An 18,856-nucleotide genomic window follows, 5' to 3' on the forward strand; every position below is an offset into this window, starting at 1 on the left:
CAAATCCCGCCCCTCCCAATTGACGGACAGCAGTGGGCGGGGCCAGCGCCGCCAAAGGCACGGGGGCGTTTTCGTGCGGGTTTGCGGAACGGTCCGTTGCGGTGAATGCGTGATTGAGGTCCCGCAGCTAATAATCGTCCCCCTTTTTGGGGCCGGAGTGAGCGGCGCGGAGGAGCAGCAAGAATAGGTAATATTACATCTGCATCTATTCACTGGAATAGATGAACGGTGTCAGTGTGTGGCTGGCTTTGCATTGATATTGCCATTGTCGCTTCATCTGCCCTAGCTTTTCCGTTTGTGGAGGGTGGGATGGAGTCAGACAGATGGGGGCAATGATTAAAAAAATGCTCTTGTCTAATCAAATGTGTTCAACGCCTACGGGTTGCTTATAGATCATGACACTGCAGTTGGTGCGTTGCCAAGGTAAATTTGTACCATGACAACTGAAAAGAATGATTGCAATTCCCTATGAAATCAGTGTCAGTTTCTGTTGTTATCATTGCATGTCTGTCTGACTGTTGTGAAAAAAGCCGCCTATTGCAACAGACCTTGCAGAGCAGCAGCAGGCCTGTTCTTCCAAGTGGCTAACAGCCTCTCTGGATTTTTTTAAGATAAGAGACGACGAGATGGGGTTTTATGAAAATGTAGGCTAAGCCGACAGGACCTGAGATTTTAAATCTGTGGCCTAAAACATCATCTCATCTTATTTTGAAAATGTCATCCCTGCATGTGAGGTAGCCCATGGCTTGTCCTGTGTTTGTAAGATTAGATTGTCATCTCTGAAAAATGAAAAATGAGCAGAGACAGGTGCAGGGCCAAGACTGTTATTTATTAATATAGAAAGCAGTGCAATGACAATAACAGCATGGCCTTGGACTCTCACATGGACACGCACACACACACATACACAGTGAGATTAAAAGAAAGATATTTCACAAGCATTTGCCAGTCTTCATATGACTTGTGTAAAGGAATCTGTTGCTCTAGAGTCAAGCGATGTTTAAAATAGATTTAAGTGCTTTTCATGGCCGGAGCTCTAAACTGCTGCCACAGTGAAAACCTGAAGACTTTACTTATTGATAAAGACTATTCGCAGCATCTGGTACCTAAAAAGCTCTTGTGCATGATGTATGTGTGTGTGTTTGGTTGTGTAGACTTATGCTTGCATGTCTACAAGTCTGTGTGTGTGTGTGTGTGTGTGTGTGTGTGTGTGTGATGTGGTGATGTCACAGCTTTGTTATAGGAACAGAGAAGCCTTGTGTCCTCATGATTAATTCATGTCCAGCTGCGGGATAGAGACAGAAGCAGCCAGTCACACACAGACAGGAGCACGTACTTAAAGGAGGCTGAAATAAGTAACTACCGGTCCGGTAGCCAAGGAGACAGGAGAGACAGGTTGTCACAGAAATGGGTAGCAACAGAGACAAGACGAAAAAAGCAGCAAAAAAGGAACCAAGGGGGCTCTCATCATCGTCTGTGCTGTCTGACAAGCGTTCAGGCTGTACCAGGGAGGAGCAGAGCATCCTGCTGAGAGAAGTGCATCTGTTGTGTGGCTCCTCTGCATCCTTCTCCAGCTACACTCTGAATGTCAAGCCCCACTGAACAGAACAGGCTCCAGGTCGTCATGGAGACAGGAGCAGACCCTCACTGGAACAGAGGCAGGTAGTCACTGTGGCTTGGCTGGCCTGCTGTGTGCTGAGGCACGCCCTCTGCTGTCTGCCGATAGCATCAGGCCCACGGGGGCCTCGGCTAATAGAGGGGCTGAAGGTCTGAATGGCTTTGGATGTGAAACACTGTGGAAATGATCAGCGCGTACAGAGTGCATTAGCTCTGGGGACTCTGCTCGGTGGAGTGCTATATTTCAAGACTTTGCTTTAGGCATGTTCTCTTTCTGTTGCACAGGAGACTGAGTGCATCTACTGTACATGGCCTGAACCAAAAATATCAAGTTCACTCGGGGGAATGTTCAAAGAATTCATACTATTTTCATGTCTTTTTTGTTTTTGTCTTTTGTGGACTTTACTGCCTTTCTGCTCCCTCTCGTCCTCTCTCCTGTCTCATTTTCTCTCTTTGTTTTATGCCTCTTTCAGATTTTTATATCCCATTAATCTCTTTCACCCCTCTCCCTATCTCTTTCTGCTCTTCCTCGCTCCGTCTCTGCTCCTTTCTTCCCCTCTCTGGCACTATTTTCCCTCTCTGTTGCTTTCCCAATCCCACTTCCTCTGATCTGTGTCCTCTCTGCCTCAATCCCAGATAATTCCCTCTCTGTGGAATTGGAAGATTGCAGCAGGCGAGAGCAAAAGAGAGATTATACTGCCAGATTAGTGGACAGGAGCAGCAATACATAATCTCAGCACACTCACTGACTCACGCACACACACACACTGTGCCACATTTCATATGAACACGTGGGCCCATGTGCACAAAGCATTTGCCACATGAATAAATGCACGAGCATATAATCAGACACTTGTTGTTTTTCTGAAACAGCTGTTTAACCCTCTTGCTTTGACCTCTGACCTGCAGGGTGATGTGCCATCAGCCACTGGGGGGCATCTGTCCTCTCTGCAGCCTGTTCATCCTCTGAAGCATATGGGATAGGAGTGTGTGTGCCCCTTCCCAACACTGCAGCCCCACTGGAGTCATTTGTGCCAAAGCTGAGTTGTGCTGAAGGAGTAGAGATGGGCAGTCCGGGCTGCGAGGTGGGTATAGCTGGTCCGGTGGAGCCACCGCTGGAGGCCGTATGCCCTGAGTGTGGCCAGATCCACCGCAGCTGGGAGAACCACCTTTACAACTACCGCCTGGAAGTGGACGACGACCTGGTGTGCCACATCTGCCTGCAGCCGCTGGTGCAGCCACTCGATACGCCGTGCGGACACACCTTCTGCGCCCGCTGCCTACGTAGCTTCCTCCAGGAGAGGGACTTCTGCCCTCTGGACAGGACGCGGCTGCAGCTCCAGGCGTGTCGCAGATCCAGCATACTGGTTCACAAGCTGCTGGACAAGCTGTCTGTGTCCTGCCCTTTGACCCCAGTCTGCTCCCTCAGCATGCCACGATGTGACCTGGAGGCACACCTCAAACACAGGTACTAAAGCTTATATATAGACATAATAGATGGATTCTTGCATGAGAGCGTGAGCTGTGGGCAAACACACCTACACACACTCACAGATGATTAGTAAAGACTCCAAACCATTCACCTATTAACAGAAAAATAACCAACAGAATAATACCGTTAGTTGCAACTCTAGTTACCTTGTATAACTTGGTGTGCTTCTGTCAGGAGCATTTGGAGATGTCATTAATCTTAGTCCAGATCAGTTAGACTTTCCTGCCATCCTTAACCTTAAAGGTTTCGAGCCGTCCACACGCTTTGGCTTTTGGCCCATTTGGACCAGGTGCTGTGAGACCCTGAGGGGATTATTGGGCTGTAGGTCATGTGACGGGGGATTAGTGGTTCCCTACCACAGTCATGGGTTGGCTGACCAGGAGCTCAATGTTCTCAGTCTGCAATCATGCTGAGCAACTTCAACACCAGAGATCTTTTCAACCATTTCTTCTGTGAGACAGCCAAGGGCAACCCTGGCCTATGGTGAGTAGAACACAGTGGGATGTGAGGTCGGCGTGACTTGGGATGATAAAATGGCATTTTCCCTTAACATCCTTCCTCCGTCTCTCCTTTTGTCTGCCTCTGAATTTACTGTCATTCTTGTTCTCCCTGTCTTGGTTTCTTTGTCGCCCTGTCTTGTACAGAAGACAGTTTGTGTGTGTGTGTGTGTGTGTCAGTGCATCAGTATTGCCTTAGGGAAACCATGTTGCAAGCTGCTCAGGAGGATATCTAAATAAATATAGCAGTGATAGATATTTTTTAGTTTCTTGGCTGAGATATATTGGTCAAACATGCTTTATATGTATAAGAACGTAGCTGCAGTTGAGAGGAACAAGATTATAATCAGGGTTATTGATTTAGAAGTGGACATCTATATGGATTCCTTAAGGTGGTGTCTGTTGCTAAGGAACTATCCATTGGTGTTTTGACATTAGCTTATGAGACGAGTTATCCAGTGACTACCCAACACCTCACTTAAGTCGATGAGCTTTTCCTTAACAAGCTCACACTAACAAGCTAATGCTAACAAGCTGTTAAAAGCTTCTGTGAGTCAGGAAGACTCCTGCCCATTTTGTCTTTAATGTGAGACCATGTAACTTCTGCTAAATGACAGCCATCGTAGCCATAAGTGACAATTACAGGTTAATGGAGAATGAAGTGTAAGTAGAGAGGGGCCATAGAGTCAGCAAACTGATTTGGCTACATAGTAGTATCTATCAAAAGTTTACTAACATTACCTACCATTAGCCACCACACCTAGTGGTCGTACCAGAGCAAGTGAGGCTGTAGCAGTAAAACCCCTAATTGTATTAAAGTGAGTAAGTGTGTCTTAGTACTTTTCATTTATGACACAAAAAGTCTGTTCATCATCCTTCAAAAGTTACACAGCTGTGCTTTAAGTGTATCCAAGTCTGAAAATAATCCAAAAACAAGAAAACACAGAACGTTCCTGAACTCTTTTTTAGCTTTTCTTTTATTGAAAACTAAAGTCATCAGAACTAAGGTTCAGTATTTCATAGCTGCAGCCCATTTATTGCCAACAGTCTCCTTGTCCAAGTCTTTTAATCAATCATATCAGCAGATGGGTACATCTCAGCGAGGTTTGCACACATCATGTCGTGTCGGCAAGACAAGGAAAGATGGTTTAAGACAGCTCGGGCGAGGTCACTGTGAGGACTAACGTGACACTCTTTAGTAAAGATTAAACCTCAGTCCCACGTGGGCTCATTGTTCTCCTGCCCTGCAGACTTAGGTCTAAGATAGTAACAGAAGACAAGAGTCTGCTGTCCCCGTGTGACTTTGTCAGTCAACATTGTTTATGGTGAAGATTAGAGAGGGACGGGACACTGGACATTAGATTAAAAGATGAGAGTGCAAAGCCATGGTGGTTAAGGTGGGCTGGTTGATCTTGTTACTGATGGTGTGTATGCGTATGTGTGAGAGCTGAGGCACTTTCACTGTTCCTGAACCAAAGTACTTGAATTAAAGCCTCTATATGAACTTAACATGTTCAAGTGTTGAATTTACCCTTTTTCTTCTTCCACAGTGAGAGAGAAATCAGTCAGCCATATAGCCATGCAACACTGCTTGCTGAGTGTTTTCTGTTTTGAATATTTCAAGAGCAAAGAATCGTGGGACAGCAATCTGTTTTCTGTGGTCCTCCTTTCCTTGGGAGATAGGAAAGGAGGAACAGAGGCATTTAAATAATTTAACCAGCACATAGCTGCCACTTACTGTAAATACTTCAGAGTCAATTAAGGGTGAGACCACATTGATCCCTTGAGTCTGTCTGACTGTGTTTATTTTTAATTGTTCCTCAGTTAAGAGTATCTATTTGTGGGGCAGGATAGATGCACCCACCTCCACCAGCTGTGTGTTTGTTATGATGGGAACAACATCTTGGAGCGGCTGAACTTCTTTGAAACCAACTTGACATTATCTAATCTTTTATGTTGTTTGGTCAAAACAAGTAAATCCAAGAGCCACTGTAGACTTATAGAAGTTTTAATGGACATTTTCCACTATTCAGTTTTTTCAATTAATTGAATTACATAAGAATAATTGATGTATTGTTTCAAATAAAAATTTGTTTCCACAGCCAATACAATACATGCAACATATACATGGTCATAAGTGCACATAAACATTCATGCTGCTATAAATATTCCCTCATTTACTTGTATAATCCTCTAGTGCTGCCCCACATCAGAAAACAAGCAGAAACGTTCTCTTGTGTGTTTTCTCAAATCAGTGACAGATCAGTGTGCCTGAACCATAATTCAGTTGGGACCTTACCCACAAAAAATATTTTTTCACTTTACACATCAAATCCCTCCCAGCTACTCGTGACCCTGCATTCTGACCTCCTTTAAGGAGGGGACAAACAAAAAGAGCAAATTCCCTAATGGGATCACTTGCGTCACATTAATTTAACTGACGCTGAACCTGATTTTCTTTATACGTCAGATGGACTAACAAACTGACGCCTGTTGCTTGGTGAAAGGTGCCCCTGGGACACGGTGTCAGCAGACTAACGTGGACGGCCCGAGATGCGAGAGTGGGGACGAGCGGGCGATGGTGACCAGCCCTCCTAGGTCGCCACACTCCCCGCAGACAGACCTGAGGGACCGCACGCCCTCCCCACCCTCTGGACCTAATAACGCCTGCGGCAATGGGCCCATGTGGACAGACGACGCTGGCCTCGACAACCCTGCCTTTGAGGAGAGCACAGAAGAAGACAGTGAGTCATCCACAGTTTTATTCTATAATAAAGTTTAGATTGATAAGGCACAGCATTAATAGCAAACATCTCTCTGTGTCTTCAGGTGTGGTAGGGTTGGAATGCGTGGTCCCCAGGGTGAAGCGGCCCCTCAGTAATCCCTGCATCCACCTCCTCCGCTCTGTCAGCTCCACCTCGTCTGGTTGGGACTGCCCCGAGTCCCCACCTCTCTCTGCTGAAGAAGGTATGACATCACTTTCTCTGTTTTACTGAGCATCTTCACAAAAGGCTGAATATTAGAGATTTGAGATATGAAATATTGCAGCTTATCTTCTCTCTGAGTGTAAGAGCTGTAATCTTAAACAACAGGGTAATCACATTCAGGGAACATTATGATAAAGATGTGGAAATGAAAGTCTGAAATGCAGCTGTGTAATATGATTTGCGTGTCCATTAGGCTGTGTGAAGTTGCCCTCGCTTCCTGAAGGGGAGATTACTGCCATAGAGGTCCACCGGGCCAACCCGTATGTCGAGCTGGGCATCAGCATCGTTGGGGGAAACGAGACTCCTCTAATCAACATCGTGATTCAGGAAGTGTACAGAGACGGGGTCATTGCACGAGACGGGAGGCTGCTGGCCGGGGATCAGATTCTACAAGTGAGAGACTTTTGAGATCATTTAAAATTTTGGTTTTCAGTATTTTCAGGGTATAATTGATGTTAAATAAGGGCACGATTTTACCAAAACACCATGCCTCATTTACATACAATTTTTTTTTGCCACTTTAAAACCTTACTTTAACATTTAGTCAGTTTTCATTCAAGATTCATGTTGATAGTAGCTGTTAAAGCAGGCAATAGTATCAATATACAGTTATGGAATATGATGGCCAGATTCATGAGTCAAAATGAGTCTGCTAGATGAGTAAATAGGCAACTCTTTGCAAACACATGTGCTATAGCAAATAAAGGTGATAGTAGGTCAGGGTTGTGTTTACATTGTTGCCAAATCAGTTAATCCAGTTTTATTTTTCCTACATTTCTTTTAACGTCTCTCACCCAAGGTGAACAATGTGGACATCAGTAACGTGCCCCACAGTTTTGCTCGTTCTACCCTGGCACGCCCCTGCACCACCCTGCAGCTGACTGTGCTCAGAGAGCGTCGCTGCGCCTCCCGAGCGCCCCCCTCCTCTTCCTCCTCCACTCCGGCCGTGCCCCATGCACCCTGCTCCACTCCTGAGGGCACCCCGTCCAGCCCCGCCACGCTGAGAATCACCCTACACAAGCGGGACTCAACTGAGCAGCTCGGCATCAAGCTGGTGCGGCGAACGGATGAGTCAGGAGTGTTTGTGTTGGACCTGTTGGAGGGCGGCTTGGCAGCAAAGGATGGCAGACTGCGGAGTAATGACCGCGTTTTGGCAGTCAACGACCAGGACCTACGCCACGGCACCCCGGAGCAGGCTGCACAGATTATACAGGTTCAGTGATGCTAAATTGAAGTGAGGAAGTAAGCACAGGAAATTACTGAAGGTTTGATTCTAAAGCCCTGACTCTGATAACTCTGATTCTCTAGGCCAGTGGAGAGCGAGTACACCTTCTTATCGGCCGACCCAGCAAACCAACTCCACCCCCACCACCAAAATCAAGCTCCACCAGAGACCTCTACTGCCTTGATCACTTCCTGCCTAACCACAGCTCCACCCCAAGTCCTGTGCCCATACACCTGTCCCGCACCAGCACCCACAGAGTGAGGACGCCTGTGTGTGTGTGTGTGTGTGTTAGTGTGTTTGTAGAGATAGATTTAATAGTGTGTGTAGGTGCATTTTAACATTTCCAGTATGTGTTTACATCAAAATCCTGGTATGCTGCTCTCAAATTGACACAGTTTGTGTTGTATTAGGGCCTGTGTTCATGTGTGTGTATGCTACCTCTGTGTGATTATATTCCCAGGACCTTTCCCAGTGTGTGTCCTGTAAGGAGAAACACATCACTGTGAAGAAGGAACCCCATGAGTCTCTGGGAATGACTGTCGCAGGAGGGAGGGGCAGTAAGAGTGGAGAGCTGCCAATCTTCGTGACAAGCGTCCAACCACACGGCTGCTTGTCGAGGGATGGACGAATCAAACGAGGTGAGCATTTCAGCTAGTTCAAATATATATTGCTTACATTAAGAATGTATATATACAGTTCATCAACAGCAGGAGTGTCTCCTTGCTCCTCCAGGTGATGTCCTGCTGAGTATCAACGGGCAGGACTTGACATACCTGAGCCACAGTGAGGCAGTGGGCACCTTGAAAGCCAGCGCTGCCTCACCCTCAGTCCAGCTGCGAGTGCTGGAGGTCAGCATGGTGGAGGAACATGACCATGACGAGCTGCTGCCTCACACTCATGACAGTGACTTTGATGCCAACTGGTCCCCCTCATGGGTCATGTGGCTGGGCCTGCCAAGGTAAATATAGAGAGGAGAGGGAGCATCACAAAGGCAAAGGACCTTTATGAATGAATATATTGTTATGCAAGGTTGCTGCCTTTTTCTTCTTAAGACACCAGAGGCTTGTAATGTCTGTAATTCACACTGTCCAGCCCTCCTTCACTCTGCTGTCGTCTCTTTTCTTGCAGCTACCTGCACAGTAGTCACGAGATTGTTCTGCGGAGGAGCCATCCCGGCAGCTGGGGCTTCAGCATCGTTGGAGGATATGAGGAGAGCCATGGCAACCAGGCGTTCTTTATCAAGACCATCGTCCTTGGCACGCCTGCGTACTACGACGGCCGCCTCAAGTGAGTGATCAGTTGTTCTTCACGTGACCGTCTGTGGCTTACGTTAGCAGTGCTGAATTACCAGGCAGATAAATCATGATCTCCAGCCGGTGATAGATAAGAGCAGCATGATAAGAGGCCACTCCTACAGAGTTAAGTTCAAGAAGGAAAAAAACACATTTTCACTTATGTTAACTATTTATTTTAGAAGTGTATGGTAATTTAATGTGGTGGATTCAATAACAAACAGCTGCTTGATGATCATTAAAATCCAGTGTAGAGGATGTATTTTGAGACATCAAGAAAAATAAATATAAGGTCTTGCAATTGTGTAGCAGTCATGTCAGTCCATGGGGAAATATGTACAGTATATACTGTTCTCTATTGTTCGTTCCTCTTCTTTTTTTATACCAAATGTCTTAGGCATGGCCTTTTTGCTGTGTCATCAGCAGCTTACCTATTGTCAGCTACCAGTAAACCAAAATTCATTCTGTAGTTCAAAAGTAGAGGTGAGACAGGTGAGTAACTAGGCACCTCTGCTCTCTGGGGTATTCAGTAATTAATCTGACAGTTTAAGAACATGTACCAAACATAACACATCTGTACAATTTCAATTCACTCAACAGAACTGGGGATAAACTCTATCAGGATTTTGTACACCAGGCCTTTCTCTCTACCTTCTCTGTCCCTGCAGTAAAACATTTCAGGGGTCATTCTCTAACTGAATTAAAGGATAAGTCTGATCCTAAAAAAATCCTATGAATAAAACTAAATAAACAATAAGTCAGTCCTACTGACAAGCTTATTCCTCTTTGCCACAGAGCTCTATTTTTGTCCTAAGACAGTACTATTAAAAATAAATCTGTGAGACACGCTGATTATAAATGTCATGAAATAGTGAAGTCCAACAGTCCAAATCTCAAAGATGTTCAGTTTATTATCACAAAGCAGTAAATATTTGCATTTGAACTGTCTTTGCATGATGATCTGTAATGCAGAGCTGTTTGAATGGCAGATAACTGCAGCTGTCAGCTCCTGTTTATATCCATACTGACTTGTCTCTCGGTGTCATCCTAGGTGTGGTGATATGATCGTGGCAGTCAACGGCCTGTCGACAGCAGGAATGAGCCACTCCGCTCTGGTGCCCATGCTGAAGGAGCAGCGCAGCCGGGTGGCACTAACTGTGGTCTCCTGGCCTGGCAGCCTGGTATAGCTGGGCCAGATCATAAAGCAGGCTGCGCACCGTGCTGACTCCACCCAGAATGTTCTATATCGGGAACGACCTTGGCCAAAGTGAACTGGTACACGCTACTGTACATCGCTCCATATCGGGCTTAATCCAGGACCAAAAGCATTCAGAACTGTAGTAGACCCAGCAGGACTAAGCCTGTCCTGACCAGGTGGGAACCAATCCAGATCGTGCCACGTCACTCGACAGACTGCACTCACAAACACACTGCTGTGTTCATATGGTCATGTTGTCTTCACTCCCGCAGGGAGAATGGTACTGCAACTGTTAACAGGCGATCTGTGCTGTATTCACCTCACCAGGCAGTTGTAGAATCCAGGGCTGTATTCAGGTGGATGCATCGTTGCAGGTAGAAATAGAATATTAAATTTAAAAAAAAAAAAAAAAAAAAAGAGAGAGAGGGAGAGAAAAAAAAAGTAGTCTGTGATCCTCTGTCATCTAGGATAATGACCTATAATCACTTTAATCAAGATGTTCTGCAACACCAGCGCTGTATCCAGCTGAATAAGCCTCAGGCCTTATTAGAAAACCTGCCGCACCCTGGGGGCTGAACTACCCTTAGGCCTCATCACCATGACAACCAGCTGTCCCATCAGCTGGAGTTTTATACATGTGTGTGAATGTGTGCTCTGTTTGTTTAATAAACATTTCCTTCCAAGGATGAACTGCTCCACAGCATGCTTTTCCACTGCTGCGAACTGACAGAAGGCAGTTTAACATGGTTTATATGAATGTAACTGTACACTGACTCAGACTCAACAGGCAGAGAGAGAGTGCTAGCATAGTGCAGAATTAATGAGGCTTTATTTTAAAGAAAGTCATCAACAGAAATATTACGTGAATTGTCACTATTAACAAACACGTCCAACTAGATATTCATATAATGCAGCCTCAAGATTTGTCATCCTTTAAGGTTGTACTGTGCAGCTTTGCCGCAAGCTTGTTGGCGTCTGCTTGATTGGCTGCAGATGCCAGTCTGGTCTGCAGTGCCTTACGCCAGGGCGGTTTCTTTTTACGATGCAGTTTCTGCAAAAAGAAGAAATAAAAACACATAATACAAGGTCAAGATGGAGGAGAGGAAAATCATATTCCCTCCATGAAAAGCAAAGAGAAAGAAAAAAGAAAAAAAAAAAAAAAAAAAAAAAAGGTTGAAAAGGACATTACCGTCAGCTTTTTCTTTGCTGGGTCATGCACCACTCCATGTCGCCACAGGCTTTCCTGATTAACAATGAGACACTGTATCAACAATTTAATGGATCAAATCTCAAAAAGTGTCACTTCTAGTGATGTCTAGCCATGCAGACCATTTCAGTTTTTAAATCAGTTTTTCCCATTTGTAATATTTTCCACCAGCCACATATAATGAAGGTTACTGGAGCTGAATCTGTGCAGCTCAAAAAAAACAAAAATATTTTTGAAATTTTCAATAACTCAGGATAATCTGAACCTCATTCTGCACCAATTCCACTGGTTTCCTCTATAGAAAACAGTTCTAGACACAAAAAAGGAGCTATCAGTACACAATCAGCATGGTCTGATTGAGGTGCAGGTTTACCTTCATGACGAAGCTCTTCCCACAGCCAGCATAGGCACAGCTGAAAGGCCTCTTGCCCTCATGGTCTCCCAGGACATGACTCTCCAAGTTGAAGCGACGAGTGAACTTTTTGTTGCAGCCCTCTCTGGGACACGACAGCATCCTCTTCTCCCCAGAGTGGACATGCAGGTTGTGCTGGCGCAAGAACCAGGTGTTGTTGAACTGCTTTTTGCACTTTTCACACAGCACCTTGACTGAGAGCAACAGAAGTAATTAAAATATATTTTGCCATTGGTGACTCAACAACTCATGAGTAATGCAACAGCTCGTGAGTAATGTGGCAATGCAGCAAAACAGACGTTTAACACTTCCTGGTGTTACATTCATACCAATGTGTTCTTTTCTGTGCTTCAGGTATTCGGTCCATGTCTTTCCCTGGAAAGGACACACTTCATTCTCACAGGGGTAACCTGCAGCAGAGAGAGATCAGGTTTATTGTTAAACTCACACACACATTAATAGAAAAAGCAGCATTCTGGTCACCAACTAACCTTCATGCACTTTCTCATGATGCTTCAGTTTTCCACAAGAGGGAAATTCTTTTGTACAGCCACTGAAAGTACAGCTATATTAAAAAGATACATAAAAAGTTTAGATTTCAGATGGTTAAGGACAGATAAAAGTTCCAGTCATTCTTGCATCAGATTTGTAGCCACTTACTGAAAAGGCAAAGGCTCTTGGTGCTCACACTTGTGGGTTTTAAGTTGGTTCCTCTTGTTGAAATCCTTTCCACAGCCCTGATAGTTGCACTAAAAGACAACAGTAAGAGCAAAAGCAACCCAGGAAAATACCAACATACTCAAAAGCAAGCATTCATAAAGATTATTGTACTTTGTATCGCTTCTCCGGGCGCTGGTGGACTCGAGCCATGTGTTTCTTCATGCTGGCATTTGTGACAAAGGCCTCGGAGCACCCATCAGCCAAACACCTGGAGACCACAGTAGGTAACGGTCCAGAACGATAAAAGAAATGGATTTAGAAACACTAACAACATCATATTTCGCTTTTTACAAATAATTTGAAATAGAGTTAAAGTGGCTTACTTGTGTGGTTTTTCCCCACTGTGACTGAGCTCATGTCTGGTGAGTTGGTAGCGAGTGCAAAAGCTCTTGTCACAGTTTTCACAGGAGAACGGTTTCTGAGGTTGGAGAAAACATTTAACATAAACTCGACAACATTTACTGGTCATTAATAGTCAAGCAAACATAACATGAACTGATATAATACACCACTTAATCCGGATCTTTGTCTTGTCAACTCATTGTCTTTGTTCTGTTTAGCTCCCAGCAGTTTGGAGCCACTTACCAATCCTGTGTGTTTGCAAAAGTGAGCCTCTAGCTTCCACGACTTACTGAATGTAGCTTTACAATCAAAAAATGAGCAAACATAGCTTTTTTGACTTTGCAACCTCTCCCCCATCTTTAATAAGAGATGTCAGATGTGGTGTTGTGGTCACAGACAAAACTGGTGTTAAAGGGGCAGGACACTTGGTGACCTACAACCAGCAGCTCACCTGTGCTTAATTTATCTTATTGGAATGTACCACTTACAGGAAGAAAGGGGGTGTCCTACCTCACTGAAACTGAAAAATATAAAACAGTTTCACTACAACACATTGAAAGTTTTTTTTGACTATTTACACTTAAACAGCTATGTTCAGCAGTCACATACACTCAGCTGTGCAGGATTGTACTACAGGTGATGCAGCAGATGCTAGAAAATGATTTAAGCCCCTGAGTTTAATAGTGATCCCATTGATACTCAAACATTATAAATGTCTATGACTCTTTCCTTCTCGTTGATTGATTCAGGCTTTAAAAATGTCACCCAGGCTCCTTGCAGTTTGTGTCCCTATCTGCTGATCTGCTGTGTGTGTGTGGTGCGCAAGTGAGGAGAGAGGCGACTGTCTGTCTCCATTAATCACACACACACACACACACACACAATTTACTGCTCTAATCTTAATCTTATCAACCCTCCAATATTGCTTTCTGATAGGTGTGATTTATTGTTGTCAGAAATTAGTCTTCAGTAAGGTCCTTTGTAACCCACAAACCTGAAACTAAATCAGCCTTTCACAGCCTTTAAAGCTAGACTATGTAGTTTTGAAAGACTAAAAAGACACTGTCTTCCTCTTACAATTCATAAACAGTTCAATACACTGTGGTGTTTTGCTGTTACAGCCTTATTTGGTCTGGATATTAGATGTGACAAGTAGCTTATGGATAATGTTAGCTAATATTAGAAAACTTTATTTCAAATGTTTCTGTATACTGCACATAAGAGTAACTTCACTCACTTTTAGGATCCTCCACTTGTGCTACATCTAGCATTTTAGCTAAATTTAATTTTGTTGACACTTGCCACAGTGGCCACTGTTTAGTAAAGGGTTACATAGTCTCACTTTAAAGCTGGACTACCTTTATCTGAACAGTAGCTACTTTGGCCACAAATGACAATTATGGGATAATATCAAATGCTCAAAGGTAGTCGTAACAGTAGCACAAGTTAAAAAGCCATAAGCAAACCAGCCACTGACTCTTTTACAGAGCAAGATCTCTCTAAAGTTAGCTAACGTTAGCCACCATAAGCTACTGTTCATAAAACTTGATCACTGAGCAATGGTGCTTTTTTTCAGTTTTAGAAGGAAAATTGTGCTGCTCTCAAAAGTAGATAGTAGTATACTTAAAGTCAAATGCTAAAACTGTAATTTATTAAAGCAAAAATTCAAATATTATGACAAACACCTGACAAGTGAGACTGTATAATGTTTTTACTGATAAATACTAAAACACTGTGCAACAGCAGCACAACTAGAGAAGAGTCATAAAGTCAACAAAACAGACTAAATGAATTAGCAGTGTCCATTAGCAGTATCTATTTAAAGTTTGCTAACGTTAGTTAACAAAATCTGCCATAAGCTACCACTCATACTAGACCTAAAGAAGCTGTACAAATTCAGCTTTTCATATTCTATATTACATAGTCACACTTTAAATAAAAAAGACTATGTTTTTGAGGCTTAGTAAAACAAAGTCAGAGACACCAACAATCCAGTAACACTATCTGCTTGTCTAAACATGAGAGATGACCCTCTGTGCTCATACCATGCTCTCATGTGAAACCTTTGACTGACTTTTGTGAATGAGGCCTATTGAGAGCCTGTTGGGCGTTAACTCAGCGCCCTCCCACGCTTCAGGTGAGCATGCCTGGGTCAGTTGACACCGTTATCAGCCTCCTCCTCTTCTCATCCGGTCCACCACCCCCCCACCCCCTCACCTCCTCCTGTTCTGCTGTCAGGGCCGGGATCAATACAGCTGGCCCAATATCCGCATATATGACCATGCCTCCCCTGTCTCTGATAACCGTGCAGCACAGACTATCACCCCACCTATCACACACACAGATACAGCATGCACTCTGTTTGGCCTGAGGTGGGATTTCCTTGTGCCTTTGTCAAACCCTCAGGCCTATCCCAAACACACACAGATCATGAGAACACACACCGTCACACCCTCGTACACTTACACCACAGTCACAAATATTATTGTCATGACCATTGAAAGCACTTTTTCTTCAGGAACTGGGGGAGAATGAGGGATGGTGAGGTGAGGGAGATAAGGAAAACAGGGGTTGGTTTTTCACTTATTTCCTGTGGGCTTTTTGAAAGAATTTAACCCAGTACACTGGAAATGAATGGAATTCCATATGTGCTCACAGCTCAGTGGTGGAAGTAACTAATAATACTTATTCAAGTACTGTACTCAAAAGATTTAAAAAATCTGTGTAGTTTACTTTGTAGTTTAGTAACCAAAGGTGTTGTACAAAGGGCACATTTAGCTTCATCTTAATTAGTTATAAGTTACTTTTCAAATTATGATTTAGTGTACAAAACCTCTGATGAGTTTATAAGATTTTAAGAGATTTCAAGACTCAGAAATAAAATCCTGCCACCTGTCACAACACTGCAATACTGCCAGCACATTAATGCTGCAATAGCAATAAATTTCATTTAATATAACACTGAAATGGTTCACTTTGCTTGGCATGTACATTTAATTGTGATACTTTTGAATAACTATTTATAACTTTTTAATGAAAATAATTTTATCCAAATACAGTTTTGAATACATACAATACAGTAATATTTCTCCTTTTAGGTATTTAAATAAATGTGTATTATTGTAATTATTAATGCCTCTATTAGAGACATATTGTACAACACATACGGGAGAGCATACCCAATGCCAATCTTTCACTGAGCCTATCAGGTAATTAAATCTATGGTAAGTTGAACAAACAGAAACACACGTCTACATGGGAAATACTGACTAATTAGACAGATATAAGTCATACAGAAATAATAATTAAATTGAGATTCAGAACGTCTCTTTAAGTTAAAAAAAAATCTGTACTTATGTCACAACACTGAACGGTTATATTTGAAATTTAAAGACCAGTAATCTCTCTTTTCTAAATTAGTGTCTGTATTACTCTAGATAATCCACTAAAGACGCTGCACTTTTCATATGGACTATTTCTTCTTGCTCAGAGAGATGACACTGTGGTGTGTAGATTATCCACAGTAATCGTGAGACTATTTCTGGAAAGTCGCATTGCTGCTGAAACATTTCAGAGCTTTGAACACCATTCAAATGAAATCCCATTAATCTCTACTGTTCTGGGAAGGAGGCAGAAATCTCAGAGACACATGTCAAACCCTGGTCACAAGAAACCAAAAATACTAGACTACTAGACTAGATTACATCAGAGATAAGTGTGAGGGGATTTGTTTTTGTTTTTTGGAAGAATCCTTCAGTGTGATCCAGGTGCAGTATGAAGGCTGTTAATTGTGACATTTCATATCATGCAACATTTCCACACACAGCTCTTCTTGCATCAGTGGTGCAAGCCTGTCTGTGTCCGTATCCAATTATCTACTGTGTGTATGTGTGGTTAATATGTAACACCCCTAGTCGATACAGCTGCTCCGAGCTGCCGGCTGAGCTGACAGACTCAATCTGTGTGTGTCAAACGTGTGTGATTAAGGAGTTCATAGTGCTCCACGGCTTTTATCCACAAGCCTCGTCTTTCTGCCCTCCTCCCTCTCGCTTGCTTTCTCCCTCTCTCTCTCTCTCTCCTTTTCTGTTTACTTTTTCTTCCTTCAATCAGTAACTTCCATGAGTCAGTGCCACACATGACACTCTGGTGTGTCTGTGAGAACACACACAAAAGACCTACTGTAGATGCAAAGGCAGGATGAAAATAACATTCAGGATATATTCTTAAAAACTGATTAGATGAGATTAGATCAGATATGGTGGGATTTTTTTTTATCTTTTGTGGTTAAGTTGTTCAACTGGTTTATTAAAGCAGCAGAAATACAATACATGTTTATTTGATATATTTAATATGTTGGATCAGTGCTAAAAGCTGTGGGAATATTCAAAAACGTATAGACACAATTTCCTTTATCTAAATACTCCATTCAAAATCCGGACCGTGTCGATCAATACCAAAGGCTTTGGCTGCCAGCCCCCTCATTGATTGATTGCATTTTATTTTTCCATCTGTTTTTTCCTGGTTTTATCTCTTCAGGTTGTTGGATACTTATTACTCTGCCCTGATAAGCCCCACGTCTGAATTCCCTGACCTCAGGCCTGCAGGGTTATGAGGGTGAAGACAACCTCTGAGAGGTGCCACCATCGTCCATTCTGGGATTATTATAACTAATTCCACCCTCAACTTTCCTCTTTCAAGAAAATTCAAGTGATGCAACCACGGAAATGAAACATATAATCCTCGGACTGATTCACTGTTGGTCTCCTCACACACACACTAACACTTTATCCTGTCAGCTGCTGGCCCTATCTCTGTAAACTGGTCCTAATTCGTGTAAATATTGGGTAAAGTACTGAGGTGGGATGAGATAACCTATTTGTCACATAACCAGCCAGCCATTCAGCCTCCACTGATTAAACAGCACACATCAAGTGCTCCACACACACACCAGTTCACACACAACACACACAGGTTTGACTGATATGGATTTCACACAGAGGAAAATACAAAATAAAAAAAAAGACAATGATGGATTTTCAAAAAAAGATTATTCTGTAAAACCCCATATACACAGGGGTCCAAAATTCTGAAACCACATTCCCACTGTCTGTCATTTTTATTTATTTCACTATTCTACTGGTAAAAACCTTCACCTGTAAGATTTTGCAATACCCTGAATACTTTTGACAGATCAAATCTTATGGATTTTGATGCATTAGAATTATAGATTTACCTCATTGATTTCCTCTAAAATCTGTTTTTATTTAATTTCATAGAGCATTTAGTAACCCCTGCCTTAAAAGAACTATGCAATTAAAATTATTATTACTGTATTACCCTTGTTAGAACATGTAAATGATTTAAACAATTATTAACTTGTTACTTAACCACTGACTTTAATGCAGTTTAGTCTTTATATTTATCTCCCTTTAGAAAAATAATTTCTTAACCTCAATGAGTGAATTTAGATTATGAAACCTGAATTACCATTGTGAGAAAATGTCCTTGTATAGAGGTGAGAAGAAAAAATCTAGATCATGACTATGAAAAATGATCATGGAGGTTAAGTTAGGTAGTTGAACTGCTGAATCATGGTTTGTCTTAATCCGTAACACCTAAAAATACAACAGAAACTTTGACTACATAGGTAATACTATCTGTAATTACAATACCACAGGTCAGTAAGTGTCACAAACTATGACAGGAAAATAATGTACAGTTATACATATCAAACCTATTTATTAAAGCAACAGCTGTTTTATGGTCTTACAGCAGGAAAAACCTGATGCAGATTCTAAGCTCAGCAGAAACCCTGGTGCACACTGCCACCTACTGCATTAACAGAGTACAAACTCTGCCTGTGGTAT

The 18,856-nt window shown here is 42.8% G+C and overlaps 2 protein-coding genes across 2 annotated transcripts; one reads left to right on the forward strand and one right to left on the reverse strand.

Annotated features, from left to right (window-relative positions):
- Nucleotides 1-10,725, forward strand: lnx2a (ligand of numb-protein X 2a). The gene is made up of 12 exons (XM_018673895.2): nucleotides 1-187; nucleotides 2,527-3,085; nucleotides 3,296-3,297; nucleotides 6,114-6,350; nucleotides 6,436-6,573; nucleotides 6,787-6,986; nucleotides 7,393-7,806; nucleotides 7,902-8,075; nucleotides 8,279-8,456; nucleotides 8,551-8,776; nucleotides 8,947-9,105; nucleotides 10,162-10,725. The coding sequence occupies exons 2-12, from the start codon at nucleotides 2,682-2,684 to the stop codon at nucleotides 10,295-10,297; spliced, it is 2,268 nt and encodes a 755-aa protein (XP_018529411.1). The 5' UTR covers nucleotides 1-187; nucleotides 2,527-2,681; the 3' UTR covers nucleotides 10,298-10,725.
- A 393-nt stretch (nucleotides 10,726-11,118) lies between these two features.
- On the reverse strand, nucleotides 11,119-13,440 carry gtf3ab (general transcription factor IIIA, b). Its single transcript, XM_018673894.2, has 9 exons — nucleotides 13,233-13,440; nucleotides 12,971-13,065; nucleotides 12,759-12,855; nucleotides 12,588-12,676; nucleotides 12,419-12,492; nucleotides 12,257-12,337; nucleotides 11,889-12,121; nucleotides 11,498-11,551; nucleotides 11,119-11,359 (listed from the first exon to the last, which is right to left on the reverse strand). Exons 1-9 carry the CDS (start codon nucleotides 13,344-13,346, stop codon nucleotides 11,225-11,227), a joined length of 972 nt encoding a protein of 323 aa, XP_018529410.1. The 5' UTR covers nucleotides 13,347-13,440; the 3' UTR covers nucleotides 11,119-11,224.
- Between the last annotated feature and the right edge of the window lie 5,416 nt (nucleotides 13,441-18,856).

The sequence above is a fragment of the Lates calcarifer genome, linkage group LG24, assembly GCF_001640805.2.
Source record: "Lates calcarifer isolate ASB-BC8 linkage group LG24, TLL_Latcal_v3, whole genome shotgun sequence".
Lineage (NCBI taxonomy): Eukaryota > Metazoa > Chordata > Actinopteri > Centropomidae > Lates > Lates calcarifer.